Genomic DNA, 22,111 nt, shown 5'->3' with positions numbered 1-22,111 from the left:
ACAGATCATTGAACAAGAGAACTGTTTATAACTGAAACTAGTTAAAAATTAGGGGCCAAAGTGAAAAGAAAAAACTGATGGAGGTGACTTGCTTGCACTAGAGTGTGATTTTATTTATTTTCATATTTTAATGTACATGTTAAATACCATAACAAGTGCTGGAAGATAAAATAAACATGTCCTCCGGCACTCGCGTACATATGGAAGATATGTAGAAAAAAAGTGGACAAACGACTAAATCGTTAAATAGTTACAACAGCAACTGAATCAAATGTCAAACGAAGTTCGATAGTCTTTTTAAAGATTAAATCCCTTTCCGCTTCCGGTGACGTTGCTTAGACACGCCCATTCCGTCTCACTTCCTGTAAACACCACAGCAGCTGTCTCTTTCTTTCTCGTGCCCGTGTTTTCTTTCGTTGTCTACATCTCTCGTGTGTTTTCGACGATGGCCCAGGCAGGAGTGGTGCTGGACAAGGACCAGTTCAACTGCTCCATATGTCTGGACGTGCTGAGGGACCCGGTGACGATCCCGTGCGGGCACAGCTACTGCTCGGACTGTATTGAGAACTACTGGAACCAGGACGACTACCTCGGGGTCTTCGTCTGTCCCCAGTGCCGACACAGCTTCAACCCGAGGCCGGTGCTCGCCAGGAACACCATGCTGGCCGACGTGGTGGAGAAGTTCAAGAGGACGGGACTCCAGGAGACCTCGGCGCCGGCGCAAAGTCCAATTTTTGCCGAGGCGGGCGACGTGGGATGCGACGTCTGCACCGGGAGGAAGAACAAGGCTGTCAAGTCCTGCCTGGTGTGCCTGGCCTCGTACTGTGACGCCCACGTCCAGCCTCACTACGAGTCGCCTGCTTTCAAGAAGCACAAGCTAGTGTCGGCCTCCAAGCGACTGCAGGACACGATCTGTCCCCGACACGACAAGTTGCTGGAGGTGTACTGCCGCACCGACAGGCGCTGCATCTGTTACCTGTGTCTGACGGACGAACACAAAGGGCACGACACGGTGCTGGCAGAGACAGAATTACAACACAAGCAGGTACCCACATAACCCGAGTGCTCCAATCTCACTGTAATCTATCTTTGTAATGGCACTGTCCATGCACCAGTCACTCAAAACAGCAAAACCTGTGATGGTGACGTCATGATCTATCAGCTCAGTTGAGTAGAAATCTGTCAATGGGTAACTGATGTGTGTGGAAACTGATCGGATCACAAGGCCAAATTGTGAAGACTTTAAGACTGAGTTAGAGCTTCTCAAATCTCTGGGCGAGGTTGGTGCTTCCCTAAAGTGGTTTAAAGAATAACTTTATTTGGCAGGTTTTGTTCTAGCTGTGGTCTAATGCAGACCTAAAATCCCAAAGTGTAGTCTAAAAGGTCTGTGTGTTTTAATGTGGGTCAAGGTCCAGCCTGAACAACTGCATTGTTTTCAATCAAGAACCTGGTTGCTTCGGTCCATTCTCTTCACCGTTTGACAAACAGATCTTTGACCTGGTTTACAAAAACATGGGACTGGCCTAAAGATGAATGGATGGATAATTAAATGATCTTTGACTTTGTCCTCCATTTTCAAAAAGTCTCATTAGGTTTGTGCCCGGTCAGGTCTGACAAGTCTAACTTCCCTCACAGTGAGAGTCTAATCTGTCTTTTCTATCTTAAATGTAAAACTGTGTTTGTAATATTCCGACACCTTTCCTCAGAGGCAGTTTGGAGACATGAAGCAGTGCTCCCAGGTGAGGATTCAGCAGAAGGAAAAGGAGGCGCAGGAGCTGAGAGAAGCCATTTTCTCTTTCACCGTAAGCTCAGACACAAAGTTTCTTTCAGCTTCAGAATGGATACATTACATCTTGCAAATCAAAGGACTTAACTTGACATTCATTAATATTACAGCTGGTACACGCACACGTTTTTTTTTAAGGGATCCGCACTGCTCACTTTTCCTTGGTTGCCTTGTGTCTTCCCCAGCGTTCGGCTCGGGCTACAGCTGAGGAGAGCGACTCCATCTTTGCCGAGCTAATTCGCTCCATCGAGCTGAAGCGCTTCGAGATGAGAGAGCTCATCAAAGCCCAGGAGAAGGCGGCCATCAGCGAGGCCGAGCAGCTGCTGGAGAAGATCCAGAAGGAGGTCGCTGAGCTGAAGAAGAGAGAGGCTGAGCTGGACCAGCTGTCCCACACTGAAGACCCTGTCCATTTCCTTGAGGTAAAGCCTCTGACTTATTTGTGGTTCCTCTCTCTCAGCACTCTCTGAAACGCCACCTCCTCTCTATGTTTGTGTTTAGAGTTGTCAGTCTCTTCATGCTCCACCTGTGCTGTCAGCCTCGCCTTCACTCACCGCTGACCCCAGCTTTTCCTTCGGCCTGGTGATGACAGCTGTGTCAGATTTTAAGGGATTTCTGCATGAAGTGTGTCAGGGAGGATTTGTCAGCATCTACGAGAGAGGTAGAGACACTTTTGTTTTTACTTGATTCAGATTCCTCCATTGACTCTTTTTTTTTTTTTTTTTTTTTTATATTTCATTGTTCTCCCTTTTCTTTTTTTGTTATAGTGCGAGATGTAAGAATTATAGATCCTCAGAATCCTGCGGTTCAGTGTGATGTGACGCACACAAGTGAGGCAGGTTCAGATGCACTAATGGAGTCAGCAGTAGGTGAGTCCTGAAAATGCATGTGTGCTTTTGATTAGGGGCGTTTCACCCATTCAGAGCTGGTGCAACAGATGCATGTTTTTATCAAACGTTTGATACACAAAAACAGTTATATCTGAGAAATATATAGATGAATATACACAAGTCAGTGATTTTAAAGTAAAAGGCAGAGCTTTAAAAGGGTTTTATTCTGTGTCTTGTTTTTTTCTGGGAAATGCAACGTTTGAATTGAATAAAAAACTAAGTAATAAAGTAATCGATAAATAAATGGGTTACTTAAACTTATCGGACCTTTAGGTGTTCCGAGAGCTCAAGCAGCTGAATGTGAACGTAAATGCTCGTTAGACAACATTCAAAGACTTTTGAGCCTTTTCAGAATTCACCTGTCGAGCATCTTTTCTTTACTAAAAACTCATTTGAGCTTTTATAATCTTGATCAAGAGTGCGGCATGTTGTTCAGACCGTAAAGACGGATTTCTGGCTTTAAATAGAGCTGACCTGAGAGTTCGGCTGCTGATCGCGGGTATTTGAATTATTCATCCGTCTGTCGCTTACGTTTTAAAAATGATTTGATTTAAATTTAGATGAACTAATTATCTATAAATAGTCTGGAGTTGTGAAATTGTTGAAGATGACGTCCTCGCATTGCAAGATTTGTGGGAGCTGCCACTCCAAGAGCCAAAGATCTCAAAGTTACTGATGTAAACCAGAGAAATGTAGAACTGTCCCACAGAATAAAGAACTGATTAAATCAATCATTTAATTACAGGAATTTGAGGTCTAAATTTAAACTCCTGTCAGTGATTGAATGATTTAATCAAAGCTGCAGGATTAGTGTTGAGGTGACTTCAGGTTCAACTCTGAGTTTAGCTTTAGATTAGTTGGCTGTTTGGTGCAATGAGCATTTAAAACTGAGTCTGATAAGATGAAGACTGCAACTTTCACATGCGTTTGCCAAACACAATCACAAATCATCAGATCGACTCGTGCTTTAACGAAGCGGCTGTGATGTCATTCAGCTTGTTGCCCGAGTCATTCACACGGTGGGCATTCTTTTTTTTTTCAGCTTGCTATGAACATATTATAGATTTAGCACTTTATTTATATCAGTCAACCTGCGAAATTCATTAAGATACAAACTGAAGTTTTTTATAAACGAATAAAAGTGACATTCATTGGCACATTTGCTGGGATTATGAATGAATAGTTTCCTCTGTAGACCAAATCTGCTTTTATCCTCCTCGTGTGTCACATGCAGCTCCTGAGAATCTCCTTTGATCACTGTATGATTCTAAGTGGGATTAAATTGGATTGTTTGAACCTAAATGCATCACTTGTTTGCTGTGTGATGTGTTCACAGTCGCTCTCTGAGCTCAGGTGTTCTGAGGTGCACTTTCCGGCATCGAGTGTGACACCCGGTGGTGAAATGAGATTGTGTATTAAACATTTAAAGAACAGTTTCTCGTATTATTTGTATGCGTTAGTCGCTCTGTATTAAATAGTTTTACATTTAATTTAGTTTAGGTAGTTTGGCACCAATATTAGTTTTAAAAGGTTCCAAGTTGTTGTCTGGCATTATTGTGATTATAAATATCGATGAATTCATGCACCCAGTAAATAATTGAAAGCCTCTGCTGGAGTTCAGCGATGCCTTCTTCCTGTTAGTTTCCTGGAACACACACACTAAACTGCATGTACAGAAACTCCCTGAATTTAAAATGTAAATGTGTAAAACTGGTGTCCAATTGTTCACCTTTATGTTGTTCTAATGAATCACGTTCCCTTTGCTCATTATCTTGCAGCAGAAACTCTGCGCTCAGCACGTTTGTTTATGGTGGAGTTTGCTGAATTTGCACCAGTGCTGCAGTTTCTTAGTCTGGACGTGGCCTGAGACTGTGTATTAACTGCGTTATTAACTCTTTGTTATCACAGCTGTCTCTACTGTCGGTGGGGACCAAACTCCTGTGAGCCCTCTGAACCCGTTCCTCCCCCCAGGACCTACTGTGCCAACATTTGCCTTCTCACCGTTTGGTAAATGGAGCTGTCACACCATCACTTTTATATACCCGCTTAATCCAGCGCAGGGCCGCGGGGGGGTGGGTTGGGCTGGAGGCGGGGCACACCCTGGACAGGTTGCCAGTCCATCACAGGGCCATCAGGGCATTTAATTTAATAAATGTAGTTTGCCAGAAATAAGGGGGCTTGTTAAGTCTAATAAGCGGCCAGATTGTTCAGATTACTCTTAATGCACATATTTTTTCATTTAGTGTCAGTCATTTTTGGATGAATCCAGCATTATCTCTTGATTAGCAAATAATCAAAGCCCTCTGTCTTTACAGGGCCTCATTTGGCATTCAAATAATTGAGGCCCTGGGAGGGGCCTTCTTATCTAATGCATGCTTCACCTCCTCGTGGCTCTGCTGCCTCAAGGAGCAGAATGTTAATGACTCCTCTTCTCTTTGCTCAGGCTCCAAACTGTCCACAGGATCCAGGCAGAGGCACCTTCAGCGACGCCCTCACTCCAGGAGGAAATAAACTTCACCTTGTGCTTTTCAGCATGCAACCACACAGGCTGAATTTAGTGTATTTGTGTGCTCTCCTCACACAACTCACCACTTATAAACATAAACATTTCACCTTTTGACATGACTTGAGTTGCTTTGTTATCAGCCATACTTGAATCCTAACCTCATCATCTTGCAGTGGAAACTCTGCAAAGTGCTAAAGGTCAGGTCAGGAAAAAGCAGGACCAATACACTACAACTTATTACGGTGTTAGCAAGGGCCTCACCTTGTATTATAGCTGAGTTTTAGTTTTTATGCCTGTGAAAGTATTCCTCAGTTTTTAACCAAAACTCTGTCATTTTGCTTTGGGGGCGTGTATTAATTTTTGATGATACATTAAAAAAAAAAAAGAAAAAGTGGATTTTCTCACAGCTTGTGTTTATTTGCACCAGGGGTTTACATTTCACACACTGATATGAAGCAGGGCTTTCCTGTAAAACGTCAAGTGTCGGATTACGTTTAAAGGTCAGTGCGTCTGCTGTGAACATGCCTGCAGTTTCCCTATCAGAGGCGAGTCTAACAACGTTTCTCTTTGTACAGCTGATTTAGGACAGCCTATTTGTAGGTTTGCCGAGTATGATTGGAGGCTTCAGAGTGAAACCTGAGAAGCTTTTATCAGCACACCTGTGAGCTACGCCTGCTTTTGTCCCTTCCTGTTTTAGTTCAGAGAGTTAATCCAATGGCAATGGCAGCCGCGACAATTTCTATTGAACAGGACCAGTTCTGTTGTCCAGTGTGCCTGGAGGTTTTACGAGACCCCGTGACCATCCCCTGTGGACACAGCTACTGCCTGGACTGCATTGAAGACTACTGGAACAGGGCCAAGCAGAAAGATCAGTACAGCTGCCCTCAGTGCAGGCAGGTGTTCAATCCGAGACCGCTGCTAAGCAGAAACACCGTTCTGGGTGAAGTGGTGGAAAAGTTCCTGCGAAGCGAGCGCGCACAAGCCGCCGCTCAACATTCAGCCACACCGGAGGACGTGAAATGTAGCGTCTGCAGGGGCAGAAACAGCAGAGCTATTAAATCCTGCCTTGTGTGCGTGGAGTCCTACTGTGCGGCTCACCTGAGGGCTCACGAAGAACGCCTTCACAGGAAAGCCCACCAGCTGATCCCAGCCACAGACCAGCTGAGGGAGAAGCTGTGCCAGCAGCACGACAAGTTACTGCGCCTGTTCTGCCACACCGACCAGCAGTGTGTGTGTTCACAGTGTGTTAAAGAGCGCCACAAGGGCCATGACACCGGCTCAGTGGTGGATGAGAGAGCAACTCAGCAGGTGAGTCAGAGCTCCGGATGCGCTTCTGAAATGATGGAAAACGCTTAAATGACACTTTACCTTTGATCACTGCTCTAAATTAATCGATAGCGAGCACATATTACAGATGTTGACGTCAGAATTCAAATGAGTTTACTGAAAAGATTTTTAGTTTGAGTTATTTTCCAAGTGCTTGATTCTTCTAAAGCGAGAAAGAGTCGAGCTTGGTAAGAAACCTTGGCATATGTTTCAAGTGTCAAATCAAATTAAATGGCAGAGTGCACGTGAAACTGTTAGAGCAGAGCAAAGCGAGTGCCTGTGAGGTGACTATGTTTGGGTGTTTTTAAGGAGCCCATTCAAGCGTTTTAACATAAAGTGAGTCGTTAGTCACAGTTCGCTCTGAGCCCGTAAAAAAAACGTTTTTAATGCCGGGTGAACTCTGAGATGATATCCCTTATGGTGATCTAATCAGGCTTCCCTCGCTGTTATTTAATGTCAAATACTTTGTTACTAATACGTTATTCTGCTGAGGTATAAGTTAAGTAATACTCGTTACCATTACTAAAGGGCACTAAAAGGAACACTTTGATATTTAGGACAAAATAGTCAGTTCTCGCAAATCTGTGTGTGGTAAACAAAAAGCTGCTGGACAGGAAATACGAAGAATCCGATCAGAAAACGGACCAAGCACACGCTGAACACCCTGGTGAGAATTAAACGGGCCGAGTACTTGCAGTCAGACTAATCCTTGGTATACTTTAAGTGTGGTCATCATTAGTTAACTTGAAGTTTACCATTTTGGAACGACTAGTTTTTCACCAAATATATTTTTAATGGAATTAAATGGTAGAAAAGCAGAATTTGAATATTGTGCTTTTGTGTTCTAAAGTGGAACTTAAAGGAAATTTGACTGTAAGTGTACTAATTTACATGTCTTATAAGTAAAATTAAGTTTTCTTGCTTTGTTTTAAGTATGCTAAAAGGCCACTGATATGTTCTCATCTTAATAATATGCTCGATCACGTTTTTCTACATTTCTAACTCACCAATAGGCTTTGTTATTACTTCAAGGAAAGTTAAACTGACTGAGAGAGAGCTTAACTTGGCAAAATAGAGACTCTGTAAACCCACAATAGTTCAGATGCAGTTTGGAACAGCTACAAGCTAAACAGAGACGCTGCTGATGGAAGCTTATCGCCGACTCTTTCTCTGCCAGCCGGAGCCACTTTTATACTAGCAAGATAAGATGATTGATGCACTTTATTTCTTTTCCCACAACAAGCTAGTATTCAGGGAAATAATGTTATGAACTGACACGGAACAAATTATTCTTAGGATTAGACTTTCTATTTGGGGGAATAGAGAAGGAGGATAGACCAGGTGAACAGATGTTTGTATTGAAATGGTAATTGGGGGAGGGTGGTGGCCATTTAAGGAAGTACAGGGATGAGTGTAGTTAAAGACAAATCAGATTAAATATAGTAATTTAAGGTTTGGAGGATGGCATTGTGGTTTTGTGAAGGCGTAGCTGCCTCAGAATTTGATCAAAGGATTGAATCGAGGAGCAATAACTTTTTTTTTTCTTTAAAACATGCCTGCCTCTGTGGTTTCTCTCCATTTAAAGGCCTCTGCGGTGGACCTAAAGTCAGTACATATGCTACACATCTTTCCCCATCTGCATGTGAAACGATAACAGTCTGTCGTACTCCTTTTAAAACTTGCTGCATATAAATAAAACATTAGGGTGACTCACGCGTAATCTCTGCGGTGTCTGAAATTGGAGTGGAGGCACAATAGATGCTGAATTCGTTGTGTTGTCAACATACAGGATGTCTTTTTATAGCCTTGTCTGAAGGCTTCAGCGGTTGAAATATTGAACACAAGGAGGGTAAAATGCAACTTGGTCCTGCAATCATATCTTTTTGCTCAGATGTTATACTGTCTGATAGACCAAAGGCCTTTCCCATGTAATCCAGTCCTTTGACTGTGAAATCAAAAAGTTCCACCCTGAAAGCCTACTGTGGAAGAATTATTCCGCCGAGCAGCATCAGAGTCAGCGCGACGCGACATTCATCCTCTTTATTCTTAGAAAAAACTCAGAGAAGCCTCCTTGAAGTCTGTGCAGAAGTTGAGGGACACCGAGAAGGAACTCCGATATGTCATCAGATACATCAAGGTGAGTGCATTTCTCCTACAAGAGCTTTAAATATGCCGTTCAAACCATAAGCGTTTCCTGGAGAGCAAAGCGGTAACTTTAACCCACACAGCACTGCACAGAGGCCGCGGTGGAGGAGAGCGAGAGGATTTTCACCCGAATGATCCGATCCATCGAGAAACAAAGCAGTGAGGTGAAGGAGCTGATCAGAGTCCAGGAGAAAGCTGCCGTCAGCCAGGCCGAGGAGGTGCTGGAGAAGATACAGAAGGAGACGGCGGAGCTCAGGAAGACCGAAGCGGAACTGGAGAAGCTCTCCCGCACAGAGGACCACATCCACTTCCTCCAGGTATGAATGAAAACCGAAAACAGGCCGACAAGTACAACTGTGACTGAATTAAGCTGTCAGAACCAAGATTCAGGACCGTTTCTCACCCAATTATTTATTCAGTCAATAACTGAAGCTCAGGGCACCATTAAAATGGAAAATATTTCATGTTTTTGCTCCTTTGGAGGAAAATTGACAGAACTGGATATTTTTCTTTTTTAGGATTTATTGAAAAGCAAAACAAACCTCACAGTCTGACATTTGAAGACCTCCAGGAAGGTTTCACAGGCTGTAAAGTGCCTGTTTCAAAGTGTCAGAGGAAATACTTTCCTACATACCCACCTCTCAAATTAAGGGGCAGAAGTTTGCATATGAACATCTAAACATCTGTGGGAAGTCCTGTGGACTGATGGAGTCCAGAGCAAATTAATCCGATACAGTTTTGGTTAAATGTCTCTACAGAAGTGCAAGTCTCTTCAATTCCCTGCAAAGACTGTAGAGATGCCCAACACTGACGCCATTACATATCTGATGTATAAAACCATGAGAGGAGGCCTGGCTGATATTAGGGACAGCCTGGATGAAACGCTTCATAAAGAATTCAACAAAGTATCTGATAAAGGTACAACTATACCACGGGTTATGGATTTAAATAAAAGTCAATGTTTTGTTGCAATTGATAAATAACCCGCTATTTGCATTTCTAGTTAATTCGCTGAAGGACAGCAGTAATCTGAACGCCTTTGAAAAAACTAAAGGTATGTTTTTAAGTGTGCAGATACTTTGAAGTTTCATCGCTGAATAGTTTCAATAAATGTTTAAACAAAGAGAAGCAGTACCGGAGGTCTGAGTTAAGTTAAACTAAATGTGTCATCTTTGAACAGCTAAAGACGACATTCCACACGACGGCGAACCAAAGACGAGAGCCGATTTCCTACAATGTGAGTAGTTATTCCATACTGACCTTTCAGCATCCATCATCAGAAACAAATGGTACTAACCTCAGCATTTTCTCTGTCAAGATTACAACGCTTTAACACTGGATCCAAACACGGCCAACTCGTACCTAAGCCTCTCCGACGGCCGCAGAGCGGTGACCACGCGCTCCGAGTCGCAGGTCTACCCAGAGCACCCCGACCGCTTCACCAGCTGGGCCCAAGTGCTGTGCCGAGCTGGGATGGCAGGTCGCTGCTACTGGGAGGTGGAGTGGGCCGGAAAAGGAGGGGTTTCCGTCGGTGTCTGCTACAGAAACATGGGCAGGAATGGAGGGGGGAGCGACTGCAAGCTGGGACACAACCCCAAATCCTGGAGCCTGGACTGCTCCCACACGGCCTGCTCGTTTCAGCACAACAAGGAGAGTGTGAGCATTGGCACCCCCTGCAGCAGCAGAATAGGAGTATATCTGGATTTCAGGGGTGGAACTCTTGCTTTCTACAATGTGTTTGATACAATGGTTCTACTTCACAAAGAGAAGACCACATTCTCTCAGCCTCTGTACCCAGGTTTCTGGGTGGGGTTGGGCTCTACGTTGAAGCTGTGCTCGCTTAAAGTGTCAAACTGAATCGTGTCGCCTGGTTAACAAAATATTTACATGTCTTCGAGAGAAAGAATGGAATCGGAGACAGAAGTTTGTGCTCTTAGCTCAGCCTTTTAATAACCGTAGAAGCCCGGAGCAGCAGCGACACTTTGGTGGGGCAGGGCAGGGGAGGGGAAGGTGAGGCTTTTAGATCTTGTTGAATGCAGCAACATCCACACTCTGGACCTGCAGAAGGAAAACATAACCTGTTAAGCTTTGGATCCATTTAATATATTCCGAATTATAAGACATGCACTGTATGTTAAACACCCGTTAAGTTTAAAAAATAAAGTTGCACTGTAATCTTTATGATGAGCGGTTTCTTTTTTTTCCAATTCTGTGCAGGTAATGTGTAAATATGTATCCCAATCAGTCTTTTTTTATTTTTTAAGCTCAATTTAGACCTCATTTGTTAAATACGACTGGAGAATGTTGCATCATAAGAATGTCTCTACTGATGTCTGGAAAGTTTCCTGATAAAAACTTCAGTCTCACTTTGTTTTTGCTGCACAAGGTATAATTTAAAGCGCAGATGTTGCGATGTGCACACGAGTCACAATGCATGACGTGCAACACCAAATAAGGCTACATATTAGGCCGACTGTTTTCAGAGTGATTACAGAAGGTGAACTTCAAATGACTTTCCAAAAAGCTGCTGCTGGAGGGTGATTTGCAGACAAATCAACAACAAACGAGGAATAGAAAGAATAAGACAACATTTTCTTGAGAAATGAGTCAATTTAAAAATCTAATATCAATCCAAGTGGAGCCTATCATTAGATTGGACTCATTTGTCAGAAAAATGAAGAGATTGCCTGTCTGCTCCCTCAGAAGGCCTCATAACCCTTTCTGCCCACCTACACCTTCCTCCGCACAGCAGTACTAATGGAGCGGCGGTACTCATTCTCGACATGTACCATTTCTCCACACGCTCCTTAGAGAGATCTCTACCCTGAGCATCTCTGCAGCCTTTGACAGAATGCCGAGAAAGGACAGGCTCTGACGCAAGCCTCGACCTTTCCTCCATGTTCTGCACTCTGTGCTCGAAGAGCTGAGTTGGAGGAAACGATCAAGACCGTCTCTGACACACAGAGGGGCTTCTGTATTTTAATCCAGATGTGCAGGATTTAAATGCGAGTAAAACGTTAATATATTAATATGACTTCTTTCCATTACTTAGTGACTTTATGAGGTGCCAACATTTCAGTAAACACTGCAAACAAATCTCACATTAAGCATACAGGTTGGGATCCCACCTGACAGAACCTATTGACATAAAGCTAATAAGCTGTAAGTTTAAACCGTTTTTACAGAGAGATTTGAAGACTTCTGTTTCGAGCAATCAAGGAGAATCAGCAGCGACACATCTGACACATTCAGCTGTCCCCATTTTACAACTGCTTCAGTATAAAGTGCTTCCAGTCACATGCAGAATTGTTTGAATTAAACAAATGGAAATAAGCAAATTCCTATCAAGTTAAATAATTAAATAACAGCTACTGATGGCCAGGTAAAGCTTCTCCAAGAACCGACACTTTCCAGCTCTTCATGTTGAAAAACGCTTAATCTTGAGGCTTTGAATGTTCAGTGGTGCCATCAATTGATTAAATGAGCTTTCAGCTGTAAGAAATACATATTTCACGATACATTAGTGTTTTAACCAGAGATTTCTATGTAATATCCTAATTTAGTATAATATTCAAATGATTATACAAGGCCTCAAATCTATTGCATCAATTGTGCCCGTTTTTGTGCAGTCTTTGTTTAAAGCTACAGAATCTATGACCAGACGAGAATGATGCAAGCCTACAAATACAAATGCTTTAAAGCTTTAGCTCATGAGGACACGACAGACAATCTGTTGGATAAACCAAAGCAGAGTGGTGGTCTCTCAGGGTTTAAAATCGATGGCAGCGTCCTCCGTCACTATAGCTAAGGTAATACATAAATAATGTGTGCTTGGATAGACACATTTTCAGTAAACGGGTTAATACAGTTAATCTAAAAACTGATCACCCATGTAAGTTGGTTCCCTGAGTGCATGTTATAACATACTGACACTGGCTCTGTGCACAGATGCTGCTGTCAAGCCCATTACACTAATGTTCCCATGCTGTGAGCACCACATGTGAAATCATACTCTGCTCTATTGTACTGAGATGGAGGCAAAATGACATTTAAAAAAAAAAAGAAAAAAAAAAAAAAAAAAAGCTCAAGTAATTTTCTAACATTAAGATGGGGGGAAAAAAAACAAAGAGGGTTAAATGTGACTTACAAAGTCCTCAAACTTGGTGATCTCCTCTTCCAGGATGTCAGTTCCAACTTTGTCATCCTCGACCACACAGTTGATCTGCAGCTTCTTGATGCCGTATCCAACTGGAACCAGCTTGGAAGCTCCCCACAGGAGCCCGTCCATCTGCACCGAACGCACACACTCCTCCAGCTGCGCCATATCCGTCTCATCGTCCCACTAAAGCAGCACATGAGGGGGAAGAGACCAACACTCTGCATCAGTACACAGGAGGTTAGTGTTTACAGCCCCTTTTCTGTATCTGCAGCTAGATTCAGTATCATGGATATTGCAGTTATGTGTTCACAACATCCATTAAAACTGACTTGCATGCTCAGGGATACAGATGTGTAATTTTGTTTTTTATAAAGTTAATACATAATTCAAAAACTATCAACTCTTGCACAAGCATTCACAAACATTTAGAATATTAGAATAAAAGTTGTTCAGCTTTTTGCCCTGAAAAAACTAATCCTAAAACCAACTCGACACTAATCTTAACACTAATTTTCATGAATTTTTACACACTTGCTACAACTTCTAATTGTTGTATTGGAGCCCGGTAACAGAGTGGAGACGTGCACGTACGGGCTTAACGTCCAGTATGATGGATGACTTGGCAATGAGGACGGGTTTCTTGGCTTTCTTGGCTGCGTAGGCCTCCACGCGCTCCTGCTTGAGACGTTCTGCCTCCTCATCGTCATCATCGCTGCCAAACAAGTCTATGTCGTCGTCATCGTCGTCGTCTCCATTTTCCACCTTTACCTGTTTGACAGGAGCCGCCTGGATAGAAGAAGCCCGGACATTAAAAAAGAAAACGAGGCACTTTCTCTCTATTTTTAATAAGTTTCATTTGTTTATTTCTAACACAACAGTGAAAGATATAAAACAGAAGTTGAAGAACAACCATGAAGCCCAGAGCAAAGCAAATAAAAGATTCTATTTCACACTGTCAAGGGGGCGGTTTCCCTGAGACTAAAAACAAAGAGGATCACTACTTGATGTAAAAGCAGCAAAGAGGTGCTGTATCTACTAATTCCTCATCATTTACCTTGGCACACGGGACAGCTGCTGATGTGGGGGACTTCTCCAGCACAGCCACTCTGGACTCCAGCTTCTGTAGGGTGGCCCTCATGTCCTCCACCACTAACACGAAAACAACAGAGTTGCAATAACTGCTGGTTTTGCCACTTGGGAGCAGCAGAAAGAAGTGAATATTGACATATCACTGTGCAAATCAGGTCAGCTAACACATTAGTAAACAGCTTGGAGAAACTTTGAAATATCTTTATAGCTTCTGGCCACCTGATCAATTCTCCTCCTCTTAGTCCCGTTGTTTCGAACAGTCTCCCATCAAAACAGCTGGCTCTTAAGCTGCCAAATCCTTCACAATTTTCCCCAATTAGAGGTAATTTTTGTCTACTTTAATGGGTTTCAAAGTGCTTTTTGACTGAAATGAGCTGACAGCTGTTTATAGATGAGTAAAATGAGAACAATAATGACTAAAAATAGCCCCCCACGGCTTTACTAACGTTCACCAATATGAGCAACCCTTTCCAGATGTTGAATTTTTCATTTAATACACATGCCCAAAGTGCTTTTAACATCAATAATATAAAACTAGAAGTGACCAAAAGCTTAGAAGATAAGAAAAACCTTTATAACACACACACCTTTGTGCAGAGTCCGATTCTCCAGCTCCAGGCTCTTCATGCGAGAGGTCAGCTCCTGGTCTGCTCCTGCATGTGAGGATGACTGCGGGAAGATCAAAGGATTTAATTAGCATGAGTCATGTTGTAGCTCAGCTCAGAGATGATAAAGCAGCATCCACTGTTGAAATCCAGTCTGATGTGAAGAAGCAAGCAAAATAACAGAGAGGCTAAAAAAAAAATTTTAAAAAAAGCCATGCAATTCAATCTATTCATTTCAATTGGGGCTGACCGGACCCAAAACCTTTCTTGGTCAACCAGCAGTTGCAATTTAAAGCAAAAAGCTGATTATTTGTTACACACACAGATGTTTTACAGGTTTTGGAAACAAATGCCAGCTGTGTTAAGGCTTGGGTCCAGCCCGCCAGCTTTTTACACCTTCACTCACACACACACATTATTTCAGGCCCTCCCCATTATGGCCATGCATGCAAACATCTCTAAGCAAACCTTCATATATCATCTTTAAAACCTTTTACCGCCCACATAAATGTAATTCAGAAGAACTACTTAATATTCTTTACCTTTTGCAGGGACTGAATGACACTCGTTGACTTAGCAAAGAAAGCAGAGGCTTTAAAACGAGGTGTTAAATAAAACGCTTTAGGTTTTGTATGGACTTAATTGGATGCCACTGCATCCAATTTCAGCAGCTCACGAGAAATCTCTGGTTTCCAAAGGTCATTAGCAGCTTGATGTTAACCGATTATCTGTGATCGTGATTATCATCCAAATGTACACATTTGGAATCAGTAGATTCAGACCTAACAGAGGGACAGGGTGAGAAACCAAAGTGCTGCAACAACAGTAACACACTCCACGTCAGGCAGCAGCAGACGCAGCCAGCACATCCAGCTGTTTGTCTCAGGCATGCAGCACTCCCGGACCGCTTCGGCAAAACTGAACCAGGAGGACTTACATTTCTGTGCTGCCGTTTCGGCTGCCGTCCTTTGGCTTGCTGCTGGGCTGTTTTCACCTGCCCCCCCGGTGATGAACAAGGTTAAGTAAGAAGGAAAGAGAAGGGGAAAAGCAAAGGTTGCAGATACCAAATGAATGCAACATCATCGAGGTCAAAGAGGTGTTAATGGTTAATAGACAGCTCGACTTTTCTGTCATCGTTGAATCAAAGAACAGTAAAAAGTCACAAGCAGAGCTGGTCATGCTGCAGTTTTATCATATTGTTAGTTTTCTGCTCCATCTATTCCAGTGGGCCATTTTAACCCTTTAGATGACTAAGAATGTTATGAACAATCCAGATGCTCTTCTTGATTTTTCAAAGCCAGCACTGTACTTGGAAAAGTTGGATGAAAGGAAAGCTTCACTCTTAAGTTAGTTTCAACAAAGCCCTGAAATGACTGTGTATTATCAAGGTAAACATGAGTAATCAGGAAGCTTCGCAAACTGCAGAGCAGATTTTAGCGTTTGAGTCCTTCATTGCTTATGTCTGGGGTATTTATGCCTAATCCAGACCCATTAAAGTGTGTGAAAATGGATGCATATATCATGTCACTCACTTTTCCAGGGAAAACAAATGAAAGCTTATTCAAATATTGAATTTTCATTGCATGGTGCGATTAGACTCGACACCAGCTCTGTTTGACACAGCTCCTCTCCGCTTGGCGTTACAGTTCAGACAGCACGAGGATGGGCAGAGTATCATCACAGCACCACGCGACGCTGCGCTGACACAGAAACAGGAAACGCATCTCTCCCGTGAGTTTGTGACAGGCTTTTTGGTACTGAAGAGTTTGAACATTGTTTGGGAATGATAACTGTGCTACAGAGTTCATTTCTGGTCGGGAGAGAATGGAAAATAAAATATCTCGGGTTAATTAAACGCGTTTATGGATTCAAAATTCATGCATAAAATATGCAATCTGTGAGCACAGATCCGTGCATTTTGTTTTGCAATTTTTGCCCACAGAATTGTAAATTATGTGCAGACTTCGAAAGGACTTCAGGGCCAGGATCTGAGCGCTGTTGCAGAGATTCAGAGATCATTGTATGGTGACGTGTAAACACTGCAGACACTATCAGTTTAGCTCGCTTGAAACCTTGACCGAGGCAATAATTAAATAGTTTTAGCTAAATAGGACTACCTATAGTAGAATAAACACTGAAAAGGTGGGTGTGGTTATTGTGCTTTGAGGTGACTGAACATAGATGACTGAGCCTCTTCCTTGAAAATGACAACCTGAGCTGTAACCAATGAGTGAGCCAACATCAGATGACATCTATTGCATTCAAGGCTCATATTAGCTTTAGTTATCTTCAGAACACCAGTCCATATTTTTTACATCTTTACATATTATTTACATTTCTGATAAGTAATTTACATCTAAACAGAGGGGATCTCTTTCTGATCAGTACAGTGAGAAGATACTGCTTGAGACTTTCAAAGTGCACATGTGAGTGATATTGTTCTTTTAGAGCACAACTTTTGTGTTGCTACAGCTTGTTTATGAGAACAGGGGCAACACATAATGAAGAGTCTAGAATACTGTTCTACACTTCAATAGTCATTTTTCAACTGAAGATTTCACCTTTATTTTTAATAATAAAAGGTGAAAGTTCTGTCACTTCAGGTGTAAGTCTGTGACGTACATTAGTCAACATAAAACAGGACTGTGGAATATTCTTTTGGGATTTTGCAATGTCCTTCAGGATGTCATCAACTCACCCGTACCCCCAGGCTTGTGTGGAAAATAGACACAAATAGGGCACAGTGTGGGAAAACAGTAAACACAGATACACACTTTTATAAAAATATATATATTTTAGGTTTTTAATACCAAGTCCTTGAGAAACAAAATCTGTCAAAGCTGAGCAGTCAAATATGTCAGCTTCAAGTAATTTACATTTGAATTAGCATTACAAATGTTACACACACTGCTTTGGCAGCAGACAAAGGCACAAAAACCCAGCATGACGACTTGACCTGCAACTGTCATGGTACGGCTGTCAGTTTGCCACTAATGAGAACATCTTTAATACCTCCTTTCCCTTGAACTTACTTTTAATGCTAGAAATCATCCTACTGCAATAAAATGTTCTAACAGAACACAGGCAGCAAGAGAAAGCAGCAGCACGTAAACAACAAAAGCAATGCATAACAGTAGAAGTAGGTTTTAGATGTGGGGAAATAACTCTTTAAGAAATCTGTGCAGGAACTCCATAAGTGCATACGTGCGTTTGCTGAAGCTCAGGACGGCCTGAGAGGCCGAGACAGCTGCCAAACCACATGACCCTTCTCACTACGACAAGCCACTTCTAAATCGAGTGGCTTAACTAATATGCAGACAGCTGCTCCAGGCAGCCAAGTGCTGTGGCTAACAATGATGCAACTATTGCCTGAACTAACGGCATAGAATGAGGGAAAGCTGTGCAACCACTGATGGGGTTATATGTATAACCCAAAGATCTGACCAAGGGTGCACAGTAACAGCAACGTATTAGGAGACAACTGCAAATAAAAACTTATTTTCAGATGTTAAGGACTCAAGCTTTCCCACCTGTTGCTGATGAGTGGCAGGGCCGTTCACACCCTCGTAGAAGCGCTTCTCCGCCTCATCGTAGCAGTGTTTGTCGAACCAGATGTTCTCTGTGGCAAGGCACTGCACTCCGCTCATGTTGGAACTGAGGAAACTGAGAAAATTCAGGACTTAATGCGTCAATCGTGATCAGTGTTTGACAGCTAATCTGCTAACAAACAGCCATAACCAGGTGTGTAGCCATTACAAGTCCAATCAGTGATGGTTTAATGAGATGCCCGGCTGGAACTTCGCTATATGACGGGTTACAACAGCATGCAAAGCCACAGGTGGAGTTGTTGGTGGAATGGGAGAAGACAACTCAAAGCTTAAGAGACAGACATTTTCTATAGTATATAACCAACAAGTTGCCAACTGTAAAGGGGAGGAAGCATTTAAAAATAGACAATAGCTATAAAAAGCTCGAACATACGGTTCACCTCCCACTCTGCTGATGGTTTACTGCAGCAGACTGATACACATTCCTCACACAAACAGAGTTGCCTCGTCTGCAAAGTCTGGATTATGGAACAAAAGGTTGGTCGCTGTAGAGACCCACTTTATTGTGTAGTCGAACATAGAAAGGACAGACTTAGCTTACCAGATACATTTTCTACCGTCGTATGTTGTACGTTACATCTGTGAGACTGACATGTTACCCAACCAACTCCCCTCTGCTTTATATTTTCAACACAACTTAAGATAATGGAAGAAAGGACAAACAAGAACAAAAATAACTAACCAAAGTCGTCAAATAAACAGAACACACACACATAACGTCTCTCCCATTCCCCGTGTGAGAGGTGTCATACTTGTCCCATTTCCCATCTGTCTCGGAGAAGCCTCTCTTCCTCGGGTGTGGTCCCCTGCTGCCCCTGCCCCCCTGCTCAGTCTCAGAGGAGGTGCGATTGCGGCCTCTATTGAACTGACGGTGAGGAGCACCAGAAGCCTTCACAGTAACAGCATGTTCCTGAGCTTGTGGTTCACCATGGGTGCGCCTGGAGTGGAAGGTCAAGTGACCTCTGTTGTTGGGGCTCCGTGGAGAGGATGACAGAGGGCCGTTGCCATTCGAGGCAAGCCGGCGCTGGTAGTTGCTCTCGGCCTGCTCGTAGGCGCCGCGGTTATACCATACTGCCTCAGCCTGCATGCCCTGGAAGACGGGGCTTCGACCATAGGAGCTGCTCGCCTCCACGGAGGATCCAAGACGCTCCTCTTCAGCCCCTGAGCCTTCCGACTGGGACAGACGTGAGCGATGTCGCAGCCTCCCAAACTGGATGTTGTCTCCGCTGATGATTCCTCGCTCAACACTGGGAATATTACCCTGCCTGAAGGCCCCAACTGGGACAGCGTTTTGAGGGTTTCCTCTCCGTTGACGATTTTGATCCATTTCTCTATCAAAGGGGTGTCTTCTCTACTCACTTGTGTGTCAGTGGATTGTAAGGAGAGGGAAAAAAAAGCAACAGGTAGAGGCTTGATCCATTAGTTCAGTGTGTAGTTAGCGTCACACGGGAACATGCTGGTTAGAAGCATCGTAAAGCAGCTCGTAAAGCAGCTGACATGAGGTGCCAATGCGGTTGTTACGGTAGTCTGAGCAAAAAGCTTGATCTTCTCAAAAAAAAACAAAAAAACAACTTTCTCCACTTTCAAAGAAGGAGTTACCGAATGACCTCTGTGGCTTTGGAAAAATGCCCAGAAAGTTGCAACACTTCAATCAAATCAATCTCACACTGGACTTTCAAAAAGCAAGGTAAAAGCAAGCTGGGCGAAATGTAAATGTGAACGTTAAGAGTGCATTTGCAGTGTTTCCTCAGTACCCATTTAAAAATAAATAAATTGGTAAGTCTCGTGTTGCTTTTCACATCTCGATTAATTAAGACAGGTTCTGCACTGCAGTCTCAACCTGACACAGGCGGTGCAGATCACACTCGGCCTCTGACAGGTGTGCTGCAAAACAGAGCCAGACTATGCCTTTCAGACACAGCTGTGTCCAATTAATGAGGAAGCACAGTTAATGCATTAAATATGAGGAGACGTGCCTCAGAAAAAACACCCAGTAGGTCTACAAAATGTGCAGCAGACAGTTTGGCTCACCTTTGCTTTACCATGTTGGGAGGACAATGTACGCTGCCTACTGTGGATTGAAATCGCATGCCTTTATAATTCACAGAATTTCACATGAATCCACGACATAAAGTTGATGTAAGCAATGCTTTGCAACGAGCAGGAAAACAAAACCTCCAAAAAACTACTGGTATCATGCACAAAAAAGACAAATTAACAGTTTTTATGCAATATGGCCGATGCATTGTTTCAGTCACTGTTAGTGCCGATGCGGTCTCATATGCCAGTTTATTTGATACACAAAGCTAAAACTACTGTAGACCCAGCTTCATAAGAACCTCTTTGAGAGAGGCCTTTATTCAGCTATGTGGTCGTTTCAGCAGCTTCCATTTATGTGCAACTTATCTGTGAAATGTTGCCAACGTTTCCCCTACTAAATAAGTTAGATGATCTGTGATTTGTTACGGTTTTGGAAAAAAATCTATAATTATATCTATCCGAGAATACTTGTGTTGTGCAAAAACAAAAAAAAAAAAAGGGAAGAAAAAAAGAAGGATTTGAGATTAAATCGAGTGACTTGAAACGCATACCAGAAATGTCTCTCGGTTAAATGGGGCTCAAACGCAACACAGTGCAAAGTAATCGGGAAGTTTAACAGAAGTCAATGAAATGCCCTAAACAAAAATAACTTAATGTTCAATCGCAAGCATTAGATTAATCGCAAAGGTGATCTATCACAGTGCGTTAGTTCAAGCAATTTGTAAAAAAGAAACCGGCAGCTGAGTGTAAAAATTCTCCAACGACACAATAAGTTTGCAAATGACCAGGGCTTGTGAGCATCAGCTGAAAAGCAGCTTCAACAACAACACTCACCTCGGGAGGAATAAGAGGCTAAGAGAGATAAGAGAATAAAAATAGTTCTTGTCTGTTGTGTGTCATTTCAATCTCTCAATGCAAAGAACAACCACAGGAACGCTAAATAACAAAACGCTGCATGCGGAAAGAGGGACAAAAGTTCAGAATTTGAGTGCAACACCAGTCCTAAACCAGACAAATAACACGGATAGGGACATCATCCACAGAAAAAGATGTACAATCTGTGTTGCATTTTATCGTAGCTTGAACATCCAGTCTCTGGTTTAAGTTACCGTTGCACGAGTTTTTTTGACAGCCGCACCAACTTGTAGCTCAGTTGCCCACGTGGCGAAACAAAGCTTGAAAGCCAAGATGGTTTGTAGTTTTTACATATTGTACACATTTCATGATGTGCTACGTCGTCAAAACACAACTTTACAACACTTACTTTTGGATTTATTCGACGTTTTATGACTAGGTGGTTGTCCTACTGCGTGCCGCCACAGCCGTAATCCGACGGTAGAAGAGGGTTTGCGATGTTGGGCGGTCACTATTCTTGTCTGCCAGAGGGGGGGAGATATGAGTTTTTTCACCCATTTAACAATAATATTTCAAAAAGAATTATGTCAACACAAAAAATATAAATCAAAACCACAAATAGAAATACTTTATATCATCTCCAGCACTTAAGAGATCCTCGTTTTAACTAAAACAGTACTATGGAATTGGTATGATCCATTTCAGTCAAACACTTCATTTCCCATCATTCCTTGTAAGGGGCATCGCAATTAAATAGTAGCTGTCCGTTATCGTTGACATTTTGACAGGATGCCGGCCGACCACTGTGGGGAGACAATTGTTACCCAAAAAGTTTCCGTTTTAAAACAATGTAGACTTTCTTTTACACTTTTTTTGTCACTTCTACCTCTATCAAAAACATCCCTAGAAATGAAAAATTATAAGTTTCGGCAGGGTTAAATTTGAAAGTAAATAGCATTGTTTCCATTGTCCTGCTGAAGATAGGCTTGTTGAGCCAAACTATATACATATATATGTATATATATATATACATACATACATATATATGTATACATATAATATACTTTATTGATATATATAATATATCAATAAAGATGTGACACAG

The 22,111-nt window shown here is 42.5% G+C and overlaps 4 protein-coding genes across 9 annotated transcripts in view; 2 read left to right on the top strand and 2 right to left on the bottom strand.

The window, feature by feature from the left end:
* The first annotated feature begins 348 nt into the window (after positions 1 to 348).
* On the top strand, positions 349 to 5,553 carry ftr67 (finTRIM family, member 67). The gene is made up of 7 exons (XM_072363147.1): positions 349 to 1,045; positions 1,707 to 1,802; positions 1,972 to 2,205; positions 2,285 to 2,444; positions 2,551 to 2,652; positions 4,582 to 4,680; positions 5,117 to 5,553. Exons 1-7 carry the CDS (start codon positions 446 to 448, stop codon positions 5,182 to 5,184), a joined length of 1,359 nt encoding a protein of 452 aa, XP_072219248.1. The 5' UTR covers positions 349 to 445; the 3' UTR covers positions 5,185 to 5,553.
* Positions 5,554 to 5,809: 256 nt separating this feature from the next.
* Positions 5,810 to 22,111, top strand: part of LOC140268337 (E3 ubiquitin/ISG15 ligase TRIM25-like) — a 142,925-nt gene continuing 126,623 nt past the window's right edge. Inside the window, exons 1-7 of one of the 2 annotated variants that reach the window (XM_072363146.1) lie at positions 5,826 to 6,487; positions 8,556 to 8,642; positions 8,734 to 8,967; positions 9,409 to 9,568; positions 9,654 to 9,704; positions 9,831 to 9,887; positions 9,969 to 10,813. In XM_072363146.1, the coding sequence (XP_072219247.1) occupies positions 5,894 to 6,487; positions 8,556 to 8,642; positions 8,734 to 8,967; positions 9,409 to 9,568; positions 9,654 to 9,704; positions 9,831 to 9,887; positions 9,969 to 10,507 (1,722 nt within the window). In that variant the 5' untranslated portion in view covers positions 5,826 to 5,893 and the 3' untranslated portion in view covers positions 10,508 to 10,813. Of the gene's footprint in view, positions 6,488 to 8,555; positions 8,643 to 8,733; positions 8,968 to 9,408; positions 9,569 to 9,653; positions 9,709 to 9,830; positions 9,888 to 9,968; positions 10,814 to 22,111 lie in introns of those variants that run through there. The other variant, XM_072363145.1, reaches the window with a different exon arrangement.
* Positions 10,575 to 21,522, bottom strand: LOC140268341 (elongation factor 1-delta-like). 5 transcript variants are annotated; one of them, XM_072363150.1, is made up of 8 exons: positions 21,416 to 21,522; positions 18,034 to 18,157; positions 15,441 to 15,497; positions 14,486 to 14,567; positions 13,864 to 13,958; positions 13,401 to 13,595; positions 12,798 to 12,992; positions 10,575 to 10,708 (listed from the first exon to the last, which is right to left on the bottom strand). In XM_072363150.1, the coding sequence occupies exons 2-8, from the start codon at positions 18,148 to 18,150 to the stop codon at positions 10,670 to 10,672; spliced, it is 780 nt and encodes a 259-aa protein (XP_072219251.1). In that variant the 5' UTR covers positions 18,151 to 18,157; positions 21,416 to 21,522; the 3' UTR covers positions 10,575 to 10,669. The 5 variants fall into 5 exon arrangements, with proteins under 5 accessions (XP_072219251.1, XP_072219252.1, XP_072219250.1 ...); XM_072363151.1 differs by having other exon boundaries at positions 18,034 to 18,166; positions 21,416 to 21,511; XM_072363149.1 differs by lacking the exon at positions 21,416 to 21,522 and adding an exon at positions 20,143 to 20,171.
* Positions 18,175 to 21,409, bottom strand: LOC140268342 (uncharacterized). Its single transcript, XM_072363154.1, has 2 exons — positions 20,986 to 21,409; positions 18,175 to 19,469 (listed from the first exon to the last, which is right to left on the bottom strand). The coding sequence occupies exon 2, from the start codon at positions 19,436 to 19,438 to the stop codon at positions 18,749 to 18,751; it is 690 nt and encodes a 229-aa protein (XP_072219255.1). The 5' UTR covers positions 19,439 to 19,469; positions 20,986 to 21,409; the 3' UTR covers positions 18,175 to 18,748.

This window comes from Leuresthes tenuis, unplaced genomic scaffold (assembly GCF_036924035.1).
Source record: "Leuresthes tenuis unplaced genomic scaffold, fLeuTen1.0.hap1 SCAF_14, whole genome shotgun sequence".
NCBI classification, from domain to species: domain Eukaryota; kingdom Metazoa; phylum Chordata; class Actinopteri; order Atheriniformes; family Atherinopsidae; genus Leuresthes; species Leuresthes tenuis.
This window is presented reverse-complemented; position numbering and strand designations above follow the sequence as displayed.